Source organism: Phodopus roborovskii, unplaced genomic scaffold (assembly GCF_943737965.1).
Source record: "Phodopus roborovskii unplaced genomic scaffold, PHOROB, whole genome shotgun sequence".
In the NCBI taxonomy this organism is placed as follows: domain Eukaryota; kingdom Metazoa; phylum Chordata; class Mammalia; order Rodentia; family Cricetidae; genus Phodopus; species Phodopus roborovskii.
Window position 1 is genome coordinate 14130778 of NW_026126408.1, and position 27459 is coordinate 14158236.

Here is a 27459-nt window from a genome sequence, read left to right on the forward strand (position 1 = left end):
AAACATTTTCTTGACACATGTATGCACCCAAAGGTCATGGGTTTTATATATATATATATATATATTCAGGATAGTGGTGGCACATGCCTTTAATCCCAATGCTCTGGAGGCAGAGGAAGGTGGATCTCTTGAGTTCGAGGCCAGCCTAGTCTACAAAGCGAGTTCCAGGACCTCCATCAAAGTTCTACAGAGAAACCATGTTTCAGGGGGGGAAACAGCAACTCAGAGGCCTCCCTCCCCAAGGAAACAAGAGGATTTAGCTGCGAACAGGGTAACATTACCCTCTCCTCACTAAAAGTCACGTTTTTCACACCCTTTGAGCCAGCTTAGGCGGGCTCTTTTGCACACGCGGTTCTGGACGGCAGCGTTCTCAGAAGCACCCAGGTGCGTGCGAGGCGCGTACAGAGAGGTAGGGAGATGGGGGGACGGCGGGCAGCCCCGGGCCTGCAGGGCAGCACTGTGTCCTCGTCCCGCCCGGGGCACCCCAACGGTTCCACACAGACACGTTCGCGGGAAAGCGCGACCCCACCGGGGAGGTCCATAGAGCTGGAGCCGAATAACGGCAGAAGACCAAGAGTCCGCGCGGGGCGGGGCTACAGCGCCAGCCACGCCCCCCGCCGTTCCCGAGCTCTGATTGGCTCCGGCGACCGCGCGCTCCGGGCTGGCAGCTGGCGGCTGAAAAGCGGGTGTTGCTGCCTGCGAGCGACCGGCGCGCAACCGCCTGAGGCAGCTGGCTGAAGCGGAGGCTGCGGGCCGCTCGCCCGTCGCCGGGCTGCGCAGGTACCTTCGCCCTCACGGGGCCGGCGGGCGTGGTGACGAGACCCGAGTGTCGGCCGCGTCTGTGCCCTCCGCACGCTCCCGCAGTCCTGCGTGAGGAGGCGAGGGTGCCGCAGCCCCGCGGTCTCGCGGCCTCGAGCGCCCCGCCAGCTCCAAGGGCCAGGACGCGGGTGGGTGGCATCGCGGAGGAGGGACGGGACTGGCGGCGCGGGGCGGGCGAGAGGAGGGAATCCCGGCGGGCTGAGGGTAGGGAGCCGCTGGAGCGACCCGGCCGCCCGGCAGGTGGCGCGGGCTGCACGGGGCGAGCTGAAGGGGATGCGAGTCCGGCCGCTTTGTTCCGGGTCCCACGCCCTAACCCCGAGCCACACCGGAGTATTAAATTCTGAGCGGCGTGTCTCATCGCGACACCCTTAGCTGGTTTCTCCAAATGTACGAAAAGTTCTCCCGCCTACCTGCCCCTAGTCACCAGGCTGTTCGGTTTTCATACAGAAACACTATTTCTGTTTTATGATTCTATCGCCAGATGCCCTTTATACTACATCCAGAGAGAATTTTCTTCAGATGCTTGCAAAATTCAGATGTAGTTTCAAAAACAGACAAATCCCCAAACCTCACAAACCTAGACATCGTCTTTATGAATTTTGCTAAAATATTTCAAATGTTGGGTTGAATGCATGCAGGTGAATTGCAGGACTTCCCCTTGAGTGGTGCAAACCAGTATCCACTTACCCCAGATGGGAAATCAATGGCACAAACGTAGGTGTCCCACCCAAGTCCAGTTTGGTGAACCGGTGAGTGCTCATTGGGGTTACTTAAAGAAGCATGGATGCTTACAGGCTGCATCACTGAAGAGCCCACCCACCTTGCATGATGGCTGGGAAAGCTGCACAGGCAATCTACTTCCTCTCCCTGCGGGATCGTGAATTTCGAGTCTTAAGCAGCTTCCCTCTAGGATGGGATGTATCTGTTTGGAGAAAATGACTGCACAATAGTCATGGACACAGTTGCTCTTAATCCCCCTTCTGCTCTTTCTCTTGAGAAAGGTCGCATATTTTAATTTGCCTTTTATTTTTTCCCTCTAAACAAAGAGCTAAATCCAAGAGATCCTGCAAAGTGGAATTTGACATAGGCAGCTTCTGTCCTTAAGTTCTTACTCCACAGCTTTCCTAAAGTCTATTCATTTCAGTGAATCTCTGTTTGGGAAGTTCAGACGTTCCCTTTTCCTGTGTTCTCAAGTCTTAGATGAAATAGTTTAATACTCAAAGTTTGCATTTTCTTATTTACCCATGGCTTCAATATAAAACATTATTTGAAAGTCACTATTGAGTCAAACTTAGTTTGTGGAAAATGTTCCACAATATTCTGTATTCTGGTATGTTCTACCACTGAACCTAGACCTGCCCCACTCCATTTGAGAAGCTTCATGGCTACTTAGTTTTGCTTGTTTGTTTGTTTGTTTGTTTTCCCAAAAAAAACAGATAGAGGAAGCAAACAAAAAACAAGTAATAATTGTAGAACTAATTATAATTTCTTCTGTCTAATTTTTGTTGTTGACTGGACGGGTCTGTTAGTTTCTTTTGAGAGTCTCTATATATTGTCCAGGCTTGTCTCAGATTAAAGACATAGCTGTGGTTACAAATACTTATCTCTATTCCTAACTATCCTCTGCTTAGAGTCTCTCTCTCTCTCCCCCTCTCTCTCTATCTCTCTCTCTCTCTACACACACACACACACACACACACACACACACACACACAATTTTGCCTGCATGTGTGTCTGTACACCACATGCATTCCTGGCACCCTCAAGGGCCCTAGGAAGGCACCAAATTCCCTGGAACTGGAATTAGATGCTTGTGAGCCACTGCGAGTGCTGAGAACCTGGGTTCTCTCAGGAACAGTTCTTGTTAGCTCTTAACTGTTGAGTCATCTCTCCAGCCCTCTCTGCCTAGTTCTTTATAATCTAAACCTACACTGGTCAATACTGTAGTCAGTCACTAGCCACATGTGACCATAAACACTTGAATTTGGCTGGGTGCAACAGAAAACTTTATTTTTTACTTAAATATAAAATGGAAGGAGTGTAAAATATTCTCTCATACACTACTTCATTTTTATAGAACTACACCTTGAATTAACTATTTAGTAACTAGCATAAAATTGAGATATGTATAAAGTATCAAAAATGTACCAGACTTAAAAAATTTAGGATGTAAAATATTTTATTAATTTTATATTGGTTAGATGTTAAAATAATAACATGTTTGATCTTTTGCATTGGATTTATTAAAATTAACTTTGTTTTCAGCACTGAGGATCAAGCCCTGCTCTTGTGTATGCTAGGCAAGTAGTTCCCCTCCCCACCCCACCCCCACTGAGCTATAGCCCAGCCCTCATGTTTTATTCTTAAATATGACTTAACAGTAGAAAACTATGTATGTGACTCCCAGATTGGACAGTATTGGTAGTATCCAGCTAGTCTGAGTGTAGCCTTGCCTTCAGCAGGGAAGTTTCTGAGAGGAGGAAGGAAAATCTGTACATGACTCATTGAATGCCAAGGGGAGTGTGACTGCTTGGGTCACTATGAGTCATGGATTCAGAAGTTCTCATTAGGATCATGGAGTTGTTCTAGCCTGGTCTACCTGGCGATTTCCAGGCCCCCCCAAGAACTACATAGTGAGACCCCTGTCTCAACAAAGTGAGATCCTACAAAGCACATGTGTCATTTATTTGTGTGAAATATTGGGTAGATATTTTTACATATAAATAAATATATGTGAAAATCCTACAAAGCACTAATTGCTTATTGACTATGGAAACTTTGTGAACAAGGAAAACTTACTAGAAAAAAGGAACACCACAAAAAAGAGAGTAAACAAGTTTCAGATTTGATTTTGAGTCCCAGAATAACCAAGGCAAAATGGAACAAGAGGGAGTATATACTATTACCCAGAGGAGGCATAGCATTTCTGAGCACTATAAGAACAAGAACAATTTGTAATATGACTCAGTGTTACAAATAACATTTTAATAGCAAAAGTCAATCTTTAATATGACTGCATATGGTAGTATCCAGGTAGTTTTTATATAGAAATGAATGAATGTGATCAATAATTTTGTATTTTTATTTTTATAGGAATCTTGGGAAGACAAAATGCGGCATAATCAGATGTGTTGTGAGACACCACCTACTGTCACTGTTCATGTAAAATCAGGTTCAAATAGATCACATCAAACTAGAAAACCTATTAATCTGAAGCGTCCTATTCTTAAAGATAGTTGGCAAGCATCTGAAAAAAATGCACATAATAACAAATCTAAGAGGCCCAAAGGACCTTGTCTAATTATACAGCGTCAGGAAATGACTGCTTTCTTTAAATTATTTGGTAGGTGTAAGACATTTTAATAGTGTAAAGTATTTAAGAATCAGAATGTAAATCTCTTGTCAGTTTTTTTTTTTAAAACAATGTAGCCAAGAAAAGGAGCATGCTTTTGCAGTCATAGTCTAAGGTAGACATTAGACTAAGGGATAGTGTGTATGTTTCCTGATACCACAGTCTAATAGTTGTGGGTAATAGACTTCCTTGTTTATAGAGGAAGGCTATATGTATGCAAGAAAACATGATAAGATCATCAAACTAAAAGATTATATTCTTCACTGGTCATGAGAAAATACCTGATTCTACAATTTTAGGTAGCTTATGAAATAGAAACAGAATTAACAAATTAATGCTCAGAAAACCAAGTTATTCTTAGACTTTTCCAAATATTAATTCCATTCATGAAATTCATAACATGAAAAATGAATAAAAAGAACTTTTTGTTTGTTACTAAAATCAAGAGGGTTTTCCTAGGTCATAGTTTTCAACACATTTTGAGATTATCCATTTTAATGCTTTCAAATCAAAACAAGTTTTTTCATTTACTTTTTGAATGTTGTGTTTTGTTTTGAGAATGGGTGTTACTGTGTAACCCTGGCTGCTGTGGAATAGAACAGACCAGTCTTGAACTCAAAGAGATCTGCCTGCCTCTCCTTCCCAAGTGCAGGGCTTGTATCATCACTGGGATAGATATTATTCTTCAAGATTTTGTTGATCTTTTTATCTTAATAATCAGTTTTCTCACAATTAAATGTTACTTATAAACCCAAGTAAAACTTGAAGTTATTTATATAGACATATTTATGTTTTATTTGAAAAAGTAGAATAGAGAGGAAGTAGGAGAAAGGATCCAGAATGAAAAATACCCAATTGAATAATATCCAAAATGTAAAAAGGAGAAAGTAATAGAAAAAATAATACATTTAGAACAGTATTAAGGTACTATTTCTTAGAAAATGAATGACTGTGCAACAGATTCCATTTCTGCCTCTTAAAATTGACTCAGCAAGCTGGGTGGTGGTGGCACATGCCTTTAATTCCAGTACTCGGGAGGCAGAGGCAGGCAGATCTCTGTGACTTAGAGGCCAGCCTGGTCTACAGAGAGCAAGTTCCAGGACAGACTCCAAAGCTACAGAGAAACCCTGTCTCAATCAATCAATCAATCAATCAATGACTCAGCAAAAGAAGGAAGAGCTGGAGTTACCCAACATGCTGTTGGATACTCAGAAAATCAAGTATATTATTCATCTTTAAAGTTGAATATATACATAATAAAGGAAATCAGATTGGAAATGGATAGCTCTTGCAATAACAAATATACTAAAAAACTGACAACTAAACCTTAGCAACTATTTTTTTAAATTTCTCAATACCACTTTAAAATGTCGCAATATAGAAATTATTTTCCAGAAAGAAACATTTTAAAAAAGATGAGTCATAGTTATCTTTTCTTGTAGATGATGACTTAATTCAAGATTTCTTGTGGATGGACTGCTGCTGTAAAATTGCAGACAAGGTAAACTAGAAACAGAATAATCATTAACCGTCATTGTTCTGTTACTAGAGCATTAAAATTTTTATGATACCCAATAAGAATTTTGTCCTTCATTAGATTAGAAAAACAGCTAGCCTACATTTTTCCTTCAGAGAAGAATTCTTTTGTTATATTTATCTTGTGTGTGTGTCTCTCTCTCTCTGTGTGTCTCTGTGTGTGTGTGTGTGTGTGTGTGTGTGTGTGTGTATTACAACATGTATGTCATAGCCAATATGTGGAGGTCAGAAGGCAATTTACAGAGTTGTTTCTCTCTTCCACTATGACAGCCTTTACCCATTGAACCATCTCACTGGCTCCCAAAGCAGAATTCTTACCAAATCTATTTAGGATCAAGAATATAGGCTCAATACTTTGGTGGCAGGGGTAGGAGGTGGGGGGTGGCTCAGCCTGACTTCAAACTCATAAATAAACAATCCCCTTACCTCAGCTTCCTAAGAGCTAGGAGTATAGACATATATCACTAGGGTTCAATACATTTTGGGTAGAATTATTACCCTTAGTTGGTATGGAGAAAAAGATCTTGAGACTCACTCCATTAAGGCAATCTTCTCTAAGTTTGAATGTTTTATAAGTAATTCACACCAAAAATTCCAATTATAATTCTAATCAATTTTATTACTATAATTCAACAGGCATTAAATTATTATATATAAGTGTGTGTGTGTGTGTGTGTGTGTGTGTGTGGTTTTTTCAAGACAGGGTTTCCCTGTAGCTTTGGAGGCTGTCCTGGAACTGGCTCTTGTAGACCAGGCTGGTCTCTAACTCACAAAGATCCACCTCTGTCCCCTGAGTGCTGGGATTAAAGGCGTGTGCCACCACCACCCACCAGCTTTTTTTTTAATAATGTAATTTCTAATAGCATATATAACCTCTTACTCCATGTTGGCTTCCTCACGGATGGATAACAACCATAGATCGGCACCTTTCACATACTTTGAGAAACATTAGACAAATGAAAATTGAAGATTATTCTATAGAACAAATGACTTGTGGGCCTGGAAAAATGGCTTAGCAGTTACTTTTCCAGAGGATCCACATCTGGCTGCTTACACCTACCTGTAACTCCATCTCCTGGAGGGTGCGTGAGTGTGCGCACACACACACACACACACACACACACACACACACACACACACATTAAAAACTAAAATATTTTTTAAAATAAAAAATTTGGAAAAGTTTTTTAAACTTCAATTCTATGTATTTTGGGTGTTTGGCTTTTATGAATGTCTGTGCATCACTTGTATGCCTGGTATCTTTGAAGATCAGAAAAGGATGTCAGATCCCCAAGACCTGGAGTTACACACAGTTGTGAGCCTCCACGTGGGTGCTAGGAATCAAACTCTGGGTCCTCTGGAAAAATAGACAGCATTGTTAATTAATGGCTGGAGCATCTTTGCAGTCTTTGGAGACTGATTTAGAAAAACTAAAGCACACACAACTTAAAGACAAAGACCTTCCATGTGGCTCTTAAAAGTACAGTCATCATTAACATGGCCACTCTTATTCCTTCTAACCCTTCTTTCCAGGAATGTAAATTATTTTGAGGTAAATCTGAGGCATGCTAACATTTTATCATAAACATTTGATAATATGAGGCTGGCAGGATACATACATACTACATCAGCTGCTAAAGGTGCCTGATGCTAGCCTGGTGACTGTGTTGATTCCCAGAGTCACATGGTAGAAGAGAGAATGGAATGGACTTCCATAATTTGTTCTTCTATGATCTCCACACCTGGGTGGTGGCCCAACACATGACACACATACATAAATATATAAAAATAAGTATAAAAATAGAATGTGTCTCTAAAAAATGAAATCTTTAAAACAATCACAGTGTCAGTTTTCAAGAAAACAGTAATGATATGCCCAAATGCTGTTTCTTTTAGAGTTGTGGTGAACAGTACCGTTTAAATGCTCTAATGCTGATGAACAGCAGGGGGCAGTGTTTGAAAAGTAACTAACCCAGAATACTTGACATTATTTCCAGAATCCTTTACTTGGAAAGGAAAGGAACACTTAGAATCGTCTTCTTGTACAGTGCTCAATAAGTATGAGAGAGAAAATATTCATATTTTAACTTGTTTCAAATTTGAACCATTAGATCTTGGCATACATTCTAATAGGATAATTGTTTATCTTTGTAATAACACATTTAATTTTCTCAATGAAAACTAAGCTTTGCTATCCCAATTTCTGAAGTTATTTAGAAGCCATTCTTAAACATTATTTTTAAAAATAACTATTGGTGAATCTAAGTAAAAGATATTTGGTTACTCGTTGAAATATTTCAATTTCTATAAGTTTGAAATTTAAATTGAAAAAATAGTTTTAATATTAGAATGCATCAGCTATAATAAAACTTAGAAATCCACCTAACTAAATATAATAAATTATCAGCAACTCTACGTTTTTCAAGTGAATTAATTACAGGAGAGAAAAAATAAGTGCTCTGGTGATTATATCAAGATTAATAATGTTTTTAAGGTTTAAAGTCAACTATTTTTATAGCAGTTGTATTACTGAAAACAAACCATTAATATTAATTTCTAACTTTTCTTTATAGTATCTTTTGGCTATGACCTTTGTTTATTTCAAGAGAGCTAAATTTACTATAAATGAGCATACCAGGATAAATTTCTTTATTGCTCTGTAAGTATGCTTTCTATTAAATGAATTTTATTCGTTATTTACAATATATGTGATTTGTAATTTAAAGCAGAAACATTACATTTTATGGATATTGTTAATAAGCCTTCTTGTGTATGAAAATTACATATATTTTATTAGGATAGTTTTATGTTCTTTGCCCTGGTCTTACATTACATGCCAGAGATGTACTGTTAGTATCCCACTTCAGGTTGTATTATTATCTTTTACATTTTTCACATTGCTCTCATATATATTTCCCCAATTCTCCTTCTCTTCCTTCCTTACTGGTTTGTTGCGGTTACTGTTGTTTTTGGGGTTTTGGTTTGTTTATTTTTTATTTATTAGAAATAGGGTTTCTTTGTGTAACAGCCTGGGACTAGCTTTGTAGACCAGGCTGGCCTTAAACTCACAGAGATCCACCAGCCCCTATCTCCCAAATGCTGGTATTAAAGGGTTTCATTACTACTGCCCAGCTTAAACACTGGTTTTTTTGTTTGTTTGTTTGGTTTGTTTGTTTGTTTGTTTGTTTGTTTTTTTGAGACAGGGTCTCTTTATGTGGCCCTGGCTATCCTGGAACTCACTATGTGTAGTCCAGGCTGACTTTGAAATCACTGAGATCTACCTGCCTCTGCCCCCTGAGTGCTGAGATTAAAGATGTGTGCCACCACACTCAGCTATTTATATTTTTTAAAAAGAAGATAATGCCAGTTAATATGTTATGTGAAAAATGTTTTGGGTATCTTCTCCTCCTTCTCCTTCTCTTTTTCCTTCTCCTCTTCCTCCTTCTCCTGTTTGTTTTGACTTTTTGAGCTCTTGCTGTACTGGAACTCACTCTGTAGACCAGGTAAATTCACAGGGATCCACCTGCCTCTGCCTTCCAAGTGCTGGTAAAGGCATGCACCACCACTGCCAGGTTTGGATATGTTATTTGTAGATCTGTATCTAAAAGGTAGAATTATTCATATTTAATACTTTTGTTTTCACTGATGGTATTATCAAACACTGGATATTGTTTATTCTCCAGATTTTCTGTCGATGTCACATTGATTAATGATAGCTTTGTTATCTGTTATTTTAATGACGTGATCTTCCAATTTATAGGTCATAATTTAGTTTGGGTAGAATTTAGTGGTTGACTACTTGCCTGGCATGCACAAACCCTGGCATCAGTCCTCAGCACTGTTTTAGAATAAAGGGGAAAGGTTAAATTTAAGAATACACTTTGGTTCCAGGACATCCGGGGCTGTTACACAGAGAAACCTGTCTCAAAACAAACAGATAAAAAAGGAGAATACATTTTGGAAGTTGTGTTGGAGGAAGTGGAGTTTCCCTAGTTTGCATGAAGCCTTGGCTTCAATTATTAGCAACCCTTCCCCCACTCTAAAGAAAGACAAATGATATTTTTTTTCTACCCTATATGTGGATACAACCATGCAGCTAGAATGTATGCTCATTATTTCAATTGTTAAACTAGGAACTGTATACAAAAACATGGCAGTATTGGGGGCTGGTGGGATTGGTTCAGTGGTTTAAGATAACTGCTCTTCTAGAGGACCAGGTTCTACTTCCCAGAACAACCACCTATAACTCCAGTTCCAGGGAATCTGATGCCCTCTTTTGGCATCTCGGCTGTAGGCACACTCATGGCTCTCAGGCAACAAAACACTCAAACACATTTAAAAAAGAAGAAATTGAAGTATAGCAGTCAGCACTGAGGAATAAGTTTTTACTCAAAGTCAACTTAGAATCAGGGTTTTTAAAGAAATCAGACCAGAGGAGCCTTACCATGCTTTAGAGGGACATTTGTCCAGAGCATAGGAAAAAAGCTGAATTTAACATTTGGTGATGATTGTTAAACTGGAAGAATTTAATGGTAACAGCTAATACTGTGTATTATGTGTCAGTCGCCACATCTTATACATTTATACCTCTAGTTTTCTTATGAAATGTGTTTCTTTTGTTGTTGTTTGTTTTTGTTTTTCCAGACAAGATTTCCCTGGCTGTCCTAGGGCTCACTTTGTAAATCAGGCCAGCCTCGAACTCACAGAGATCCACCTGCCTCTGCTGGGGTTAAATGAAATGCATTTCTTATTCCTGATTTACAGACATGGAAACAGAATTTAGAAATTAAAGCACTTTGCAAGATCACAGTAGTTAGGAGGTCAGTGTTGTATATACTCCCAACATTTAGGAAGCTAAAGCAGCAGGATCGTGAGTTTCAGGGCAGCCGGGGATAAAACAGAAAAAATAAAAAGAACAGAGTTGCTGAGGTGCAAATTCATGTATGACATTTCCAAGAGCAGATTCAGCTTTCACAATACTAAGTTGCCATTTACATGTTTCAGTATTATATTTTTACTCAATATTACATACATGCTGTAGTTTTCTTCACCTGACAATTAAACCAAAAATGGCTTTAGTGCCAATCCAGGTAGAAACCTGAAATTGAATTTGTTTCACTTGTTTTGTGGCTATAGCCATTAAAGTGCTATTTAACTTCTACTGGGAGGTAATCTTTAAGATTTCACTCCAGATTATATTATATTTTAAACAGTGTGAATTATAATTTCCATCCTGTGTCTGATCATATGTTTTCTATGGGATAACTTGGTATTTCTTTTCATTAAGCATTTTTTGTTAGCCACTGTTCTAAAGCTCATATTTTTCTATGTAGTCATGTAATGTTTCCTTACAATATTCTTGTAACACCCTGAATTTCAGGCTGTCCTGGAACTAGCTATGGTCTTGAACTCACAGAGATCTGTCTGCCTCTGCCTCCCAAGTGCTGGGATTGAAGGCGTGAGCCACCACCGCCCAGCTTCTTTTCTTATTTTTTTTTAAAATCTCCTGAGACAAGGTATTTGTCATCTAGGCTGGCTCCAAATTCCCTATGTGATCTGTACTGATCCTCCTCCCTGCCTTTGCCTTTTAAATGCTGAGATTACAGATGCTGGGAACTGAAGCCGGGTCCTTTGTAAGAGCCTCTCCAGCTCCTAAACAGTTGTTTTATTATCTGTCTTGATTTGGGATTTGCTTCTGCTCATGGTGTTTTGCTTCCTTGTGTGTTTTGTTATTAAAGTAACCTATGGAGCCTGCATTGCTTCTGACTGGAAATGTGGCCCATCCTTAACTTTATTCCTGTATTCATTTCTTGCCTTTCTTTTCTTCTTTTCCTTCCTTCCTTCCTTCCTTTTTTTCTTTCTATTTTTCTTTCTTTCTTTCTTCCTCTATCTTCCTCCTTCTTTCCTTCCTTCCTTCCTTCCTTCCTTCCTTTCTTTCTTTCTTTCTTTCTTTCTTTCTCACTCTCTTTTTTTGGAACAGGGTCTCATTGTAGCCCAGGCTAGACTCAGAGTTACTATGTAGCTTTGAATTCCTGATTATTCTGCCTCAATCTTTCAAGTATTAGGATTGCATGTATGTACCAACACACTAGCTTAATGTGTCTTTTTTTTTTTTTTTTTTTTTTTGGTCTGATTGCTTTTTAAGATTTTTATCATTGCCTTTGAACAATTTAGCTAGGATGTACCAGGGTATAATTTCCTTGTGAATTCTTGCTTCTTATTCACTGAACTTTTTTTGTAGATTTGTAGGGTTTTTTTTTTTTTGTTTGTTTGTTTGTTTAGGTTTGATTTGGGGATTTTGTTATTGTTGGTGGTTTGTGGGGTGGTTGTTGTTTTCTTTTTGCTTTTTCAAGACAGCATTTTTGTGTATGTAGCCCTGGCATCCTGGAATTTGTTTTGTAGACTAGGCTGGCCTTGGACTTCGAGACCTCTGCCTGCCTCTGCCTTCCAAGTGCTGGGATTAAAGGCATGCCATCATCAATTGGCTGTAGATTTATAGTTTTTGTCAAATTTTTATAAAGGGCCTCCTGTAGTCCAGGTTGGACCAAAGCTTTCTATATAGCTAAGGATGTCCTTGAACTCCTGATCTCTTTACCTCTACCTCCCAAGGGTTGTTATAGGTGTATGCCACATACTTATTTATGCAGTACTGGGACCAAGTCCAGGGCCTCCTGCATGCTGTGTGAACATGGTAAGAGCTATATTATAACCCTTGTCCCATTTTCTTCAAACTCTGAAAAAATTAATCTACTTCATCAATATTTTTTTATTACCTGCTACTTTTCAGATTCCAAGTTCACTTTGAATTCACTTCCTGAAGTTTTCACACATTTAATATTCTGTTTCTGATTTTTAATTTTTGTCTTTATGTTCCAGTTTGGGTAGATTCTATTACTGTACTTTCAATTGACAAATCTCTTCTTCAGTACTCAATCTTCCATTAATCTAGTTCAGTATTTTTCATCCTACACATTGTTGTTTCCATCTCCAGAAGCACAGTTTTGACATATCTCCTTTTTGAGCATATAGAATAGTTGTAGATGTTTTTATGTTTGTTTTGGGAAGTTTTTGTTTTGTTTTTCGAGACTGGGTTTCTCTGTGTAGCTTTGGAGCCTGTCCTGAAACTCACTCTGTAGACCAGGCTGGCCTTGAACTCAAAGATCTGCCTGCCTCTGCCTCCTGATTACTGGCATTAAAGGCATGTACCACTACCACCTGGCTCATAAATCAGTTTCAGGTTGGTTTTGATTGATTAGTTATGCTCTTTATCATGGTTTTTGTTTTTCTGCTTTGTTGTATGCCTGGTTCTCCTCAAGTATTTGGCAAGGAGCTATCTGAAGATAGCCCAAAGAAAGACAGAAAGAGTGGCTCACAGTGCAACCATTTTATTATGTATTTTAGATATTAACATCTGTTATGTGTGAAGCCATTTGTGTATCTTTTTTAAAAATCTGTTGTTCTTGTCCTTACTCATTTCTTTCTTGGGTTGTTGATCCTCTTTGTTAGGTACCTGGCTAATACAGTTGAAGAAGATGAAGAAGAAGCCAAGTATGAAATTTTTCCATGGGCTTTAGGGAAAAACTGGAGAAAATTGTTTCCTAATTTCTTAAAGTTAAGGGACCAACTCTGGGACAGAATTGACTATAGGGCTATTGTGAGCAGGCGGTGCTGTGAAGAGGTAAGGATTTAAAAATACTTTTTACTTTCAGAGCAGACTACTTCTGTACTATTCTTATTACAGTGTCTTCCTCCTGTCTGAAAGATCACCAGTATGCTAGCATAGGGTTTGCGGACATATTAAAGCATCTTATTTAATACTATTATAAAATTAAGAAACTAGAGTTGAATAATAATTTCCACTAAAGTATATGGATTTTCAAGTTTCTAACATTGAGACCAACAGCATGGTATATAATTTAAGTAAATTTAAATACATTTAAAACCCATACCTTTTTTCACAAAGAAAACATTTTTTATTTAAATTTTTTTCTTAAATTTCATTTGAGACAAGTTCTCTCTCTCTCTCTCTCTCTGTGTATGTATATATATATATATATATATATATATATATATATATATATATATCCCTAATTATCCTGGAACTCTCTATGTAGACTAAGCTAGTTCACAGAGATCACTCTGCCTTTGTCTCCTAGGAGATGGGACTAAAGGTATACATCACCATGCTCAGCACATTGTTTTCTTACTGTTATATTTTATTAAGATAAATTGTTCTATTTACAAATAAGGTTTTTTTTGTTGTCGTTAGTTTGATTTTAGTTTTGTGGAGACAGGGTTTCTTTGTGTAACAGTCCTGACTGTCCTGGAACTCGATTTGTAGACCAGGCTGAGAGTAAAGGCATACACCACCACTGCCCAGTCCTAGTACACATGCAAGGATTTAGAAATAACAGAGGAAGGCCAGGTGTTGGTGATGCATGCCTTTAATCCCAGCATTCTGGAGGCAGAGGCTGGCAGATCTCTGCAAGTAGAGGCCAGCCTAGTCTACAGAGTAAGTTGCAGGACAGGCTCCAAAGTTATACAGAGAAAAATTCATTGTAATTTTTTCCAAGTATATACTACTCTGCTTCTATTCTGTTATCTTCCATTCTCTTTGAAACTATTATATAAAGCTTTTCCTCTTTAGTTCAGCAGAACTTTGTCAAACCTTATGATAGCTTTATGCTGCCAAAGCATAGGTCAGTTTTAGCCCTCAGTTTAGCGGCAGTATTTGACACACTTGTTTCTCTGATACACTATCTCCCTGTGGTTTCTGAATATTGAGGTTGAAGGCTTTTCCACTGATTTTGTCAGTTCCCTTTCACCTCATGGGTTTATTAAGATGCCGAAGAGCTCAGTCTTTTGAACTATTAGAAAGTGATCTTGTTCATTCGTAAGATGTTGTCTTAGAGGGACTGGAGAGATAGCTAAGCAGTTAGAACAATTGTAGTCATCCAGAGGACCAGAGTTCAGTTCCTGGCACCCATATCTGGAAGCTCACAGCCACCTGCAACTCTTAACTCCTAGGGATCTGACACACTCTTCTGGTGCCTGCAGGCATGAGCATGTGCAGATACACATAAAAATTAAAATATTTCCTAAAAGACTTTAACATAAGGATCTAGAGGGTGTATGTAATGACTTTCCATTGTTCTGTTTTCTCTATGGCATATAGTTGCCATAAAAACTTCTCAGTGGTAAATTCATCTGTACCCAGAACTAAGAAGCATAACTGCCCTTCCTATTTTCCCATTTCTCAGATGAAAAGGTGTAGTTAAATTATGATTTGTTTTCCTTTCTTCTTCTTTTTTTTTTTTTTTTTTTTTTTTTTTTTGAGGTAGGTTCTCTCTACATAGCCCTGGTTGTGGTTGTTCGGGAATTTACTATGTAAATGTCTCTGACCTCACAGAGATCTGCCTGTCTTTGCCTCCTGACTGCTGGGATTAAAGGTGTGTACCACCATACCCAGCCCCTTTTTCTTTTTAAAGCCACATTTGCAAAGCTATTATCTATAACTGTATTAACTGCATTGCATTTTGTTACTCTTGTGTGCTTTTTCTCACTTCAGTTCAATTTTGCATTTGCATCCAATTTAGTGAATTCTTTTTGTTTGTTTAATTTTTTTAGATTTATTTTATGCATATGGGTGTTTTATTTGCATGTGTGTGCCTGGTGCCCATATCAGAAGAGAACATTAGAGCCTCTGGAACTGAGATACAGATAGTTGTGAGCCACCATGTGTATGCTAGGAACCCAACCCAGGTCCTCTGCAGGAGCAACAAGTGCTCTTAACAGCTGAGCCATCTCTCCAGCACCCCTCCCCCCAATTTTGTGTTCATCTCTCTTACATACTTGAAGTGAACTATAATTATATGCAAATAAAAATACAATCTATATGTACATATACATACAAATACACATGTGTGTATAAATAAATGGCTTTTCCAGAAAGAATGAAGACTAGCTCCCTACCAATTTTGATCTTGGCTTCTTTTTAGACGTAGTTCCTTTGAAGTAAAATTAATTTACATTGAAGATGGCTTAATTTCTAGACTGGTTCACAGATTAGAGAGGGTGCCTATCCACTGAGAGAGATTCCATCCTAGTGCCTTTCATGTATCAGAGGGTGGCAGTTGATTGGAGGGGAAGCTTTTGTTTATGCTGCTTTATGTACTCTGGTGTAGTTGCTACAGTATCACAGCTAACTTCTGTTAGCTACTACTTGATTTCAGATTAGTAATTTAGGGAGCAATAGTATTGGGCAGAATAAACCAATGATGGTATGCAAAAGACCCTCTATTCGAATGTGCTGGGAAGAGCTAAACTTGTTATAGTTAGGAACTAGTTAGCAGTGCTCTGGAAGTGAAGCCAGTGTTAGAAATGTTACAAAATTACAATTTTCATGACTTAGTAATAAGTTGGCTATATAGCATATGTAGGAAAGGAAGTTTTGGGTTTCAGATCTATATGGAAGAATGTGGGGTTCTATAATGTAGAAAAAAAAAGGAAAGAGAATCAAACTGGTTTATTGGAAAGCTAAATGAATTTGGCATTTAAACATAGGAATTTAGGGTGATAACTGGGTAATAGCTATGGAGCACATATAAATGATGCTTAAAGCTTAGTAATACATTTTCATTGTAGAGGTCTTTTATTTCCTTGGTTAAGTTTATTTTATTCCAAGGTTTGGTTTTTTGTTTGTCTTTTTTTGAGGAAGTTGTGAATAAGATTGTCTTTCTGGTTTTTTGCTCAACATTCTGTTATTGGTATATAGGAAGACTAATGATTTTTGTATGCTTGTTTTATTTATATTGCCACTTTAATGAAAGTGTTTATCAGATCTAAGGGTTTTCTATTGGAATCTTGGGATTGTGGACATTATGATGAAATCACATCATCAAAAATAAGGATACTTTGACTTCTTTTCACATTTCTAACTTTTTTATTGTCCTTTCTTGTCTTACAACTCTGAAGACCTCAAAAAACACAAATACCACATTTCTGTCTCTTTTGTGCACCTTAGACTTTTATAGAGATACACCAAAACATGTATGTATAGCTGACATGAAAGTATGGCTGGGCACAGCGATGCACAACTTTAATGCCAGCACCTGGGAGGCAGAGGCAGGCGGCTCTCTGTGACTTTGAGGCCAAGCCTGGCCTCCATACTGTCTCAAATAAGAATAATAATAAATAAAATAAAATTTACAAAGAAAGTAAAAGCAACAAAAGCATAAAGAGAAATAATAGGGAAGGCAAGGAACAAAAAGAGTGAGGGTAGCAAGGTGTAGGGTGATGGGGAAATACGCTTAAAGTACATTACATACTTGCATGAAAATGGCCTTGTCATTCAGTATAAAGATTCAAGGTGAAAACAACCCTTGAAGTCTTTGAGAGCCTGTCAGGCATGGCTCTAATCACTCAAATTACCTCTCAGGGAGGTAATACCAGGTGAAGGGACTGATAAAGCACAGAGAGGGCACGTAACTTCTCTAAGGACACACAATTAGTACTGCAGTGTGTCAGTGCTGAAACACAGGCAATGTAACTGCAGGGCCAGTGCTTTTCACACTTACCGATAGCCCCTCTTGGGATCAAAACACCACCCAATCTTCATTTTAACCAAAGGCACCCAAACAAAATATCCCTAATGATAAAGTTTTTTAAAAGGAGGAAATTGTTTTAATAGGTCAACTGCTACCAGTGTTTCAGAGAATTCTCTTTCATGGAATCTGACTTAGCATTGACAGTTGCATATGAAAGATACTCCAGAACCTAGAAAGTTAGCTAATTTGCTCAAGGTTCTAAAGAAGTAAGAACGAAGAACAAATTGAATCTTAAAGTATACTTAAAATGTAGAAATGTGTAGCTCAATTGGTAGAGTGCCTATCTAGCATGCCCAGTGCCCTGGGTTTTATCTCTAGCACCACATAAGTAAGGCATGAATGTATACACCTGTAAAGCCAGCACTTAGGAGGTGGACAGGAAGACCAGAAATTCAAGGATAAGGTCATCCTTAGCCATATACTGAGTTCAAAGTCACCCTGAGTTATATGAATCATAGTCTCTCTTCTCTCCATCATCTTCATGTGTACATACATATATGTGTATATATCTTTGTATGCATATTTATTAGTTTATGGATTTATTATATCTCATCTATATATGTGTATATAAATACACACATAAGACTTAAGAAACTTGTATGGATATTTGTGGTACAGCACTTGCTTGGTAAGGTCACACCACTACCATTTGCTGAACAGACTAATCTAGTAGTATATTATTTTCCTAACAAGAGTCTTTTCTCATCAAACAAAATTGTAAACCTTGTACATACACCCATAACACTGAGCTCCTTAGCCAGGCATTGGTGGCGCATGCCTTTAATACCAGCACTCAGGAGGCAGAGGCAGGTGGATCTCTGTGAGTTCGAGACCAGCCTAGTCTACAAGAGCTAGTTCCAGGACAGTCTTCAAAGCTACACAGAGAAACCCTGTCTCAAAAAACAAAACAAACAAACAAACAAACAAACAAACAAAAAACCATTGAGCTTCTCTGCTACTGCCTTTCCTTGTCCTTCCTAGGACCCCAATATAGCTTTGAGAATTTAGAAAAATCACTAGTTTAGGCAACTAGTATGGCTTTGTCTGGCTCTCATTTTAGGATTATTGTAATTCTCACTTAATTGTGGATCATTGATAACTGAAGTTAAAAGTTGACTTAAAACTCATTGATGTTTTGAATTTCATGAGGTCAGCATAATAATATGCTGACAATCTTTGGGGTTGTCAGCATTCCCATTTTATCAGTGAAGTAACTGAATTTCAGAAAGGTTAAGTAACTTGCATATAGTCAGCAAGTGGTAGAGCCAGGACAAGATGGAAAGTCCACAACTAAAGTCCATGCTTTATTTAACAAACCTTATGACAACACCTGATAGTGAGGTCTTAAGTGTTTTATAAAATGCATCCTCTCCTCACCACCTTCTAAAAATATACTCTTATCACTGTGTAACAAATAAGGAAATCAAGGAACAGATAACTTACATGTTTTGTTTTTTACCATATCCCTTGATATAACTGCAATTATTTAAAAATTAGTTAACAAACATAGGTAGGAGCCTAATATTTTAACCTAACACTCAAAAATTAAGAATTATGTAATGTTTTAGATGAGTTATATTATCTTTTATAAACTTAGAAATATTCAGAATTTTAAAAATAAATACCTTTCCCTGGTACTCAGGAGGCAAAGACTGGCAGATCTCTAAGTTTGAAAGACCCTACACAAAGAGACCCTGCCTCAAAAAAACTGACTAAATAAATAAATAGCAACTTTAAAAGTTTCTTAATTTTTATTATCTTCTTGATACTTTGTTAATTATAATATTAAAGATCCAAGCAATCACTCTACAGAAATACTACTGTAGATATTTTAAACTTGGTAACTTGAGTGTTTTTATTGTTTGTTTTTTGAGACAGTTTGACTGTCCTGGAACTTGCTCTGTAGACCAGGCTGGCCTTAAACTCACAGAGATCTGCCTGCCTCTGCCTCCTGAGTGCTGGGATTAAAGGTGTGTGCCACCACTGTCCAGATCCACAACTGTCTTTTTCCCCTTTCTTTTCTTTTTTTTTTTTTTAATCTCAGCTTTAGAAAAACTTGCTCATGAAGTACAATTTCTATACTTTACTCAATTTAAAATTTTATTAAATTCACAAAGTAACCATTTCACTATAGGTTATGGCCATTGCACCAACCCATTACATCTGGCAACGAGAGCGCTCTGTGCATCACAGTGGAGCTGTTAGGAACTACAACAGAGATGAAGTTCATCTGCCCCGGGGTCCTAGTGCCACACCAGTAGATTGTTTACTGTGTGGTAAAAAAGGAAGATATGTGAGATTGGGACTGTCTTCATCGTCATCGTCATCCAGTGACACAGTAGAGCTAATGGAAAAAAATTCTCAGGAATTACACAATTCATTATCAATGGACATGATAGGTAAATCTTCTCAAGCTAATAGCTATTCACAAGGTATGATTTAATGGTAAAGTAGAATTAAACTATTGTATATTTATCCATTCACACCTTTTAGGCAGGGATGCATACGTTTCATAACTGAGTTAAATTAATATTTAACGTTTTCCCTCTTTGAGTTACCACTTTTTATTTTCTGTCTATAACTGTTTTGTGGTACCCTATAAACACTAAAAGTATTTTAACATATCTTAAGCTGAAACTCAGTACACTGTGAGCTCCAAGTATTAGGGCTTGAAGGGTTTCTATGAAATGTATGTTTTATTTAAAAATTATTTCAAGAAGAAAATAAATTTACTTGTAATCACCATCCAACTATTGGTTTCTTCTATATACTTTCCTATTTCTAACAAAATTAGACCATATTTTAGCCAGGCTAGCTTTTTATTTGATTAATATAAATAATTTTCCCATGTTATTTAGTCTTAATTGTGATGTGTCATATAATTTATTTGCATATTTCATTTTTGTTGAGATCTAAATGTTTACTTAGAACAATATTACTAACTAGAAAATAATTGTATTAACCAGAAATACAACTATATCATAACTTTCAAATTATGTTTATACATAGCATTTCCCTGAGATTTCTTTTCCAGATTTGAAACAGTACTGGAATAATACTCTATAATAGGATACTGTTTACTTCTTACAGATTTCTCTCATTTGAAAGATTTCCTTTTGAAAGTAGTCCCTTCTAAATATCATGAAAAAACAAAGCCAGACACACACAATTTTAGAATTTTACTGGTTTATTTTTACCATATTCTTATGAGGACAATGACTACTGAAGCTTTACTGAAGAGGAAACTAAACTCTAGTCCTTTGAAAGTAGAGACTGAACCTTAGTTCCTGTTCCTTTCTTTGGACACAGGGTTTAATTAACAAATTTTACTGACAGTATAGTTTCTTGCTCTTAAACATCTCCAAGCACACTCTTTATTGTCATATTCATATTTGACAGTAAGTGGGCTGAAGTAAGAATTACCATTTATCATCCCTCTCCTATTTCCAATGCTTCTTTTATTTTTACATTTTTGGATCCTTAGAATAGGTAAGGCTTATTGCATACTTACATGTCCCAGGTAATACAGAAAACCCCTTACATTCATAATGCACTTAACCTTCAATACCACTGAAGGTTAAGTATTGTTATCTCCACTTGACAAATAAAAAACTGAGGCTTCTGTAATTTGCCCAAGGATGGTAGAGTAATATTTGAAAATCACAGTCTGTGAATGGAACCTGAATTCCTATTTAGTATGCTCTATGGACCTTTGAAGAAATCCCGCTTTCAGCAATGAAAATAAGCTGTGGCAGAAGCATTTAAGAAGATTGCTACAGCAGAGGTGGAAATATCAAGAACCTTCTGAAATGCTCGAGGAATGAGTTGGAAGCAAATTCTAATAATGTGAATAGATATCTACAGAAAGCAGAAGAGAAACTGCCATGTTTTCTTTAGACCAGTCCCTGTATCTCTCACTGGAGTATACTCTATACCCCAGGTCTTAACATCCTAATAGGAAACTGGAATGCATGCAGGAAATAAGGCGCTTTGCCAGTCACTATACTGAAAAGGCTCGGGGCAGGGGATGTGTCAGTGGGTAAAGCCTGCTAACTGATTATCTGAGTTCAGTTCTCAGAGAAAGGAAGAGAGAGAGAACAAATGTAATTTTTAGAAATTTAAAGTCTTTGAGACATTATAGCCAAAAATAGGGTAGGGAGTGGTAGAAGGAATTGTGCTTACTTGTTTGTTGATGAAATTACCAATATAGGATCTTTTGTTTTGTATTTTGTTTTCTAGACAGAATTTCTCTGTGTAACTCTGTCTGTCCTAGAACTATTTCTGTTGACCAGGCTGGCCTCTAACTGAATGCTGGGATTAAAAGTGTACACCACCAAGCTGGGCAGCTATGGTGTGGTGTACGTCTTTAATCCCAGCACTTGGGAGGTAGAGGTAAGTGGATCTCTGAATTCAAGGCCAGTCTGGTCTACAAAGCTATACAGAGAAACCCTGACTCAAGGGAAGAAAAAAAAAAGTGTATACTACCAACCAATATCAGGCTGTGAATTTTAAGGTTAACTTTGAGGTTAACTCTAAAAGCCTTTAATAATGTCAGGAGGCATGAGATATAAAGAAAAAATATTTCTGGAGATTGAGGGGGGAGGATTGAAAGTTGGAAGCCACTTTGGGCTACAGTGATTTCCCATTAAAAAGGGGAGGTGGCCAGGCAGTGGTGTTGCATGCCTTTAATATCTACACTTGGGAGGCAGAAGCAGGGGAACTATGTAAGTTTGAGGCCAGCCTGGTCTACAGAGCAAGTTCTAGGACAGCTAGGGTTATACAGAGAAACCCTGTCTCAAAATATAAGAAAAAGGGGTGTGGGCACTGGTGAGATGTCTTAGTAGTTAAAAGGACCCCATTTGATATCCAATACCCACATGATGGCTCACAACTGTCTGTAACACCAATCCCAGGGCACCTGATGCCCTTTTTTTCTGACCTTTACAGATACCACACCTATGATACACAGACATACATGTAGGAAGACACCACACACACATGTGGTACACAGACATACAAGAAGGCAAAAACACCTATACACATAAAACTTAATAATAACAATAAAAAACCACTACCAACAACAAAGACTGCTATTAGACAGACAGATGGATAGCTATGAAATATTGATCACATATACATTTGAACACTGAAGAAGTCTGCACTCATTTTCTGGGATTAACAGAGTGAACTAATTAGGGATGAAGTTAACAATACAATGTAGAGGGAGTCGTAGCATTACCTACAGTAGGGTCAGTCCCCCTACAGTATACATAAGCTCAGAGTCACTTGATAGTTTATAGTCATGAAAAACTCATTCCAGACTAGACAGTGGTGGCACACACCTCTAATCCCACCACTTGAGAGGCAGAGCCAGGTAGATTTGAGTTCAAGGCCAACCTGGTCTACAGAGTGAGTTCCAAGACAGCTAAGAATACACATAGGAACCGTCTTGAAAACCGAAAAAATTCTTCGAGAAAAACACAAGGAGTTGATATTGGTGCCACGTTTTTATGCTACAATTTATTATAGATAGTAATCAGTGCACCTTTCAAACAAAGCAACTTTCTTCCATCCTCCTAACTTGCTTTTTTTCTCTCTCTGCCCCTCTCTCCGGTAAGATGAGACCACGTGGAAATACTTAGATTAATAGAAATGTGTTAATATTTAAGACAGAGCTAACCAATGAGAAACACTAGTAGCAGGCCAACAGCATTATATCTAATATAGTCTCTCTGTGTGTTAACTGGGGCTGCCACGGCTGGGGGACTAGGCTGGCAGGAAAACTACTCATAACAAAATGGTGCCGAACGTGAACCTGTCTCTCTCTCTCTCTCTTTTTCCTTTTCTTTTTTAAGACATGGTTTTATTGTGTAACACTGGGTGGCCCAAACTCACTACATAGATCAGACTGGCCTCAAACTCACAGAGATCCACCTGCCTCTGGGATTAAAGGTGTTCAATACCATGGCTAAAGTTGTTTATTTGATTTTTAAGTAACATGTACCAAAAAGCAATTTTAACACAGAAATGCTTGTGACGTTTAAAAACAAAATGTCAGTTTGACAAGGTAGAGGGAAACACTGTCAAAACACTTTCAAAGGGATAGGTGAGGCATTCTTTAAAAATTCAGACTTATTATTACTACCAATATTATACTAACCCTTTATACTAATCACATTTAAAAATCCAATTCAAGAAGTTTCAAAATAGTTTTCTTTTTTTTTGAAATGGTTTTTTAATATTCATTTTACTGCTAAAAAACAAACTCAGAATCTAAGTCACACTATTACCAACTAAAGCAACAGCAACAGAAATATGGGATTCAGCTTTATCTAAACATGCAATTTTAAAAATTTTATCATATGTACATGTGTTTTGCCTGCATGTATATCTCCTAACCATATGAGCATGTATATTTCCTAACCATATGAGTACATTGCCCAGGGAGGCTGGGAGAAGACATAAGATCCCTTAGGACTGGAGTTAACGTGTTTGTAAGCAACCATGTAGGTGCTAGGAATTGAACCAAGATCCTCTAGAAGAGTGGCCTAGTGTTTGTAACCACTGAGTCATCTCTATAGACTCACTTTCCTGTTTTTGCTTGTTTTGTTTTAGGTGTTGGTGTTTGAACCTAGGACCTTATATATTATATATATTATACTCACATTCTTCCATTAAGTTATACGTCCGAACCCCGTGCACCATATTTTGTAGCAAACTACCACTGTTACCCTTTATGCTGCTTTAAGCCCCAAAGCATCTAGGCTAGTCCAAGTAGACATGAATTATATGCAAACCTGGTTTTAAAATAAAGACAAAAGGGGGAAAAAAATCCACCAAGACTTCTCTTTGGCTTGGACAGGCACAGACTAGTTTCTTTTTCTTTTTTCTTTTTTTTAATTTTACTTTATTTAATTTTTTATAACAAAGTCCAATTAAATGAAAACAAACATTTATACACAATATTTGGGAATTTGGGCGTCGTTCTTTCCAAACTACTTCCTGCTGGTAAGGGGCGCTGTCATGGGGGATTCGAAGAAGATTCAGAAATCCTGGCTATAGTCGGCACAGACTATTTTCTATGTTAGATAACCTATAACCAAATAATTTTATTAAAAAGAAGTCCACTTTTGAACTTCATTTTTTGTTATATTGTCATTCACTGTTCTGGACATCTATGTTTAAAATCTTTGCACTTAACAAATATATGACAAAGGCTCAATGGACAAGTATATTTTGGCAGGCACTGAACACTGGGTTCAAGCCCAACACCAAAAAATAAACAGGGTAGAGCACGTGGATTAATAATGTGATCAGGACTATGCTATATGACCAACATTTAGGAGCATAAGATATACAGAATTATAAACCCAAACTCTGAGGCTGAAGGAGAATCACTGTAGGTTCTAAGCCAGTCAAAGCTACAAAGAATCCTATCTTCAAGGAACAAATAATAAATAGACTACAGATTTATCTCTGTAGAATGAGAAAGTTGGTAAAAGATTTTCAGAACAAGTACCATACGAACAGGACATTGAATGAGTCCTGTTTTCCCAGGAACTGGAAACATAAAGGACAGAGTAGGAACAGCAGACAGGAATTTGGAAATACAGTTTATCATATATGGAATCACTAGCTAATCTGGTTCTTTTCTCACTGTTTTTTTTTTTTATATCTGTCTTCTTTAATTCTTAATCACATATGTATTACTATAATTAAGTCAATAGATGAAACAATGCATGATCCAGTGTACACTTAAAAGATATCATCAAACTTACTCACCATTTATTGCATAGGAAAGGTAGAGTAAGGCCTCAAGAAAGCAACTGAAGACAGTTTTGAACCAGATAGCTTAAGATTTGAGCATGATACATAAGGATCAGACACAGAAAGAAACTATCATATAGCTAGGCATGGTGACACACACCAAAAACCTCAGCATTTATGAAGAGGATTAGGAGTTCAAGGTCATCATTGGATACATAGTCAGTTTGAGGCTAGCCTGAGCTACACAAGACACTTTCTCAAAAAATGAAAGAGAAGGAGAAAGTTAACATTAGTTAGCAGTTGTCCTTAGCATTTGTCGTTGGCATTAGTACTTGGAGGCATGAAGATCATGAGTTCAAGGTTAGTCTGAGCTACATAGGGAGTGAGATTCTGACACAGAGCCGGCGATGGCATCTGGCTCATAACTAGATTGCAAACATAATGAGAGAGAAAGGTTGGAGAAAGGCCTTAAACTGGGCCTTCATGAACTATCTGAAAACAAATGCTAATTTGTTTATCATTCAATTCAAAATTAAAATGGATATATAATGAGAGATTATGTTCAATTCATTATCCATTGGACACAATATGCTAAGCAGAAACTAAGTTCACTTAGTTTGAAATGAAATAGGTTAAGTGTTGTAATTTAAAAAAGCAGCACGCGATGCCCGGTGGTGGTTCACGCCTTTAATCCCAGCACTGGGAGGCAGAGCAGATCTCTGTGAGTTCGAAGCCAGCCTGGTCTATAAAGCTATACAGAAAACCCTGTCTGGAAAAAATAAGAAAAGATGTGCCAGGATCAAGGTCCTGGTGTCAATACCAAGATCCAAAAGCAACATTACACCTTTATTATAATGTTTAAGATTATATCATTCTCTGTGGGGCAGTGGTGGTACACACCTTTAATCTTAGCATTTGGGAGACAGAGGCAGATGGACCTCTGTGAGTTTGAGGCCAGCCTGGTCTACAGAGCGAGTTCCAGGACAGGCTCCAAAGCCACAGAGAAACCCTGTCTTGAAAAACCAAAAAGAAAAAAAAGGTTATATCATTGTCATCAGCTCTTCCCTACTATTTCCTACAGCCCTACTTCCCTTTTATGTCTGTGTGGCTTTTGGAGGTTGCCTTCTACTTATTGAGGTAATCTCATTCATTTGTTTTTGCTGCTGTACCAGGCACTTCAGGCCAGCTGACCAGCCTCAAGCTCACAGGTGAATCTGCTGTCTACACCTCCCGTATTGCTACAGGAGTGTTGGGATTACAGATGTCCACCCCTGCATCCAGGTTTTTTTTTTTTTTCCTTTTTCTTTTTTTTTTTTTCCCCCTGACAGGGTTTCTCTGTGTAACAAGCCCTAGTTGTCCTGAAACTCACTCTGTAGATCAGGTTGGCCTTAAACTCACAGAGATCCACCTGCCCCTGCCTCCCAAGTGCTGGGATTAAAAGTGGGTATCACCACTGCTTGGCTCATTTTACTTTAAAGTTCCATACAAGCAATAAAAGTATATACTAGGGCCTTTAATCGCAGTACTTGGGAGTCAAAGGCAGTTCAATCTCTGAGTTCCAGGCCAGACTGGCCTACAGAGTGAGTTCAGGACAGTGGAGGCTACACAGAGAAAACGTGTCTTGAAAACTTAGAAAAAAAGTAAATAAGTAAAAGTAATAAAATATGTGCTAACTCAGGCACTTAGGAGGCTGAGGCAGGAATATCAAAAGTTCAAGGCTAGGCTAGGTTACATGATGAAATCCTATTTCAATCTTTTTGTTGTTGTTCTATCACACCCCCCTTTTGAGATACAGCTTCTTGTAGTTTGATCCTCCTGCCTCCTCTCCACAAATCATTAGTAGCATAATACCACTCCCAGATCGAGTCTCAAAAAGTCTAAAAGTATTAAAATATATAAAATTTTGTCTTAAATACATACAATTTACCTTAAAATGCATATTTTATTTCAGTAGCCAATGACCATCGATCAAACAAAGAAAAGAAAATTAATTTTATGAAGAAAGACAAAGCTATGGAGTGGTTTACAGGAAGTGAAGAATGACATGGCTCAACTAAAGCAACCTGGAATCATTGGCTACAAAATGTCAAACTAAATGCAAGACACTGTCAAAATGGGACAGTTACCCAGTTGTACAATGTTCTTTAGCTTTTGTTATTCTTCAAGCATATGTAAAAGTTATACAAATCATAGTACTAACTAAAAGTACCAATTTATGACAGTGATTGATAATATAAAGTTCTAATTTGATACTTCTCTGCCTTCAAATTGATTGCTGTCATCTCAGGTACTCAGTTCATCTGTGGTTTGACCTTCCTCAACCTAACAAGAAAAGCTAGTTTAAAAGAGTGATTAAGGTCATAACCCTGCATTAGTTAA

At 37.8% G+C, this 27459-nt stretch overlaps 1 protein-coding gene across 2 annotated transcripts; it reads left to right on the top strand.

Moving 5' to 3' along the window:
• Positions 1-633: 633 nt before the first annotated feature.
• Positions 634-27429, top strand: Spdya (speedy/RINGO cell cycle regulator family member A). 2 transcript variants are annotated; one of them, XM_051181830.1, is made up of 7 exons: positions 634-780; positions 3913-4162; positions 5614-5672; positions 8281-8366; positions 13214-13385; positions 19448-19745; positions 27032-27429. In XM_051181830.1, exons 2-7 carry the CDS (start codon positions 3931-3933, stop codon positions 27121-27123), a joined length of 939 nt encoding a protein of 312 aa, XP_051037787.1. In that variant the 5' UTR covers positions 634-780; positions 3913-3930; the 3' UTR covers positions 27124-27429. The 2 variants fall into 2 exon arrangements, with proteins under 2 accessions (XP_051037787.1, XP_051037788.1); XM_051181831.1 differs by lacking the exon at positions 634-780 and adding an exon at positions 901-947.
• The last annotated feature ends 30 nt before the right edge of the window (positions 27430-27459 follow it).

Bases quoted from the DNA above. Each gene is read 5' to 3' on its own strand.
- Spdya (XM_051181830.1), top strand. From the start codon at position 3,931: ATGCGGCATAATCAGATGTGTTGTGAGACACCACCTACTGTCACTGTT. The intron at 8,367-13,213 runs GTAAGTATGCTT...CCTCTTTGTTAG, and splicing joins ATAAATTTCTTTATTGCTCT to GTACCTGGCTAATACAGTTG. The intron at 19,746-27,031 runs GTATGATTTAAT...ATTTTATTTCAG, and splicing joins AGCTAATAGCTATTCACAAG to TAGCCAATGACCATCGATCA.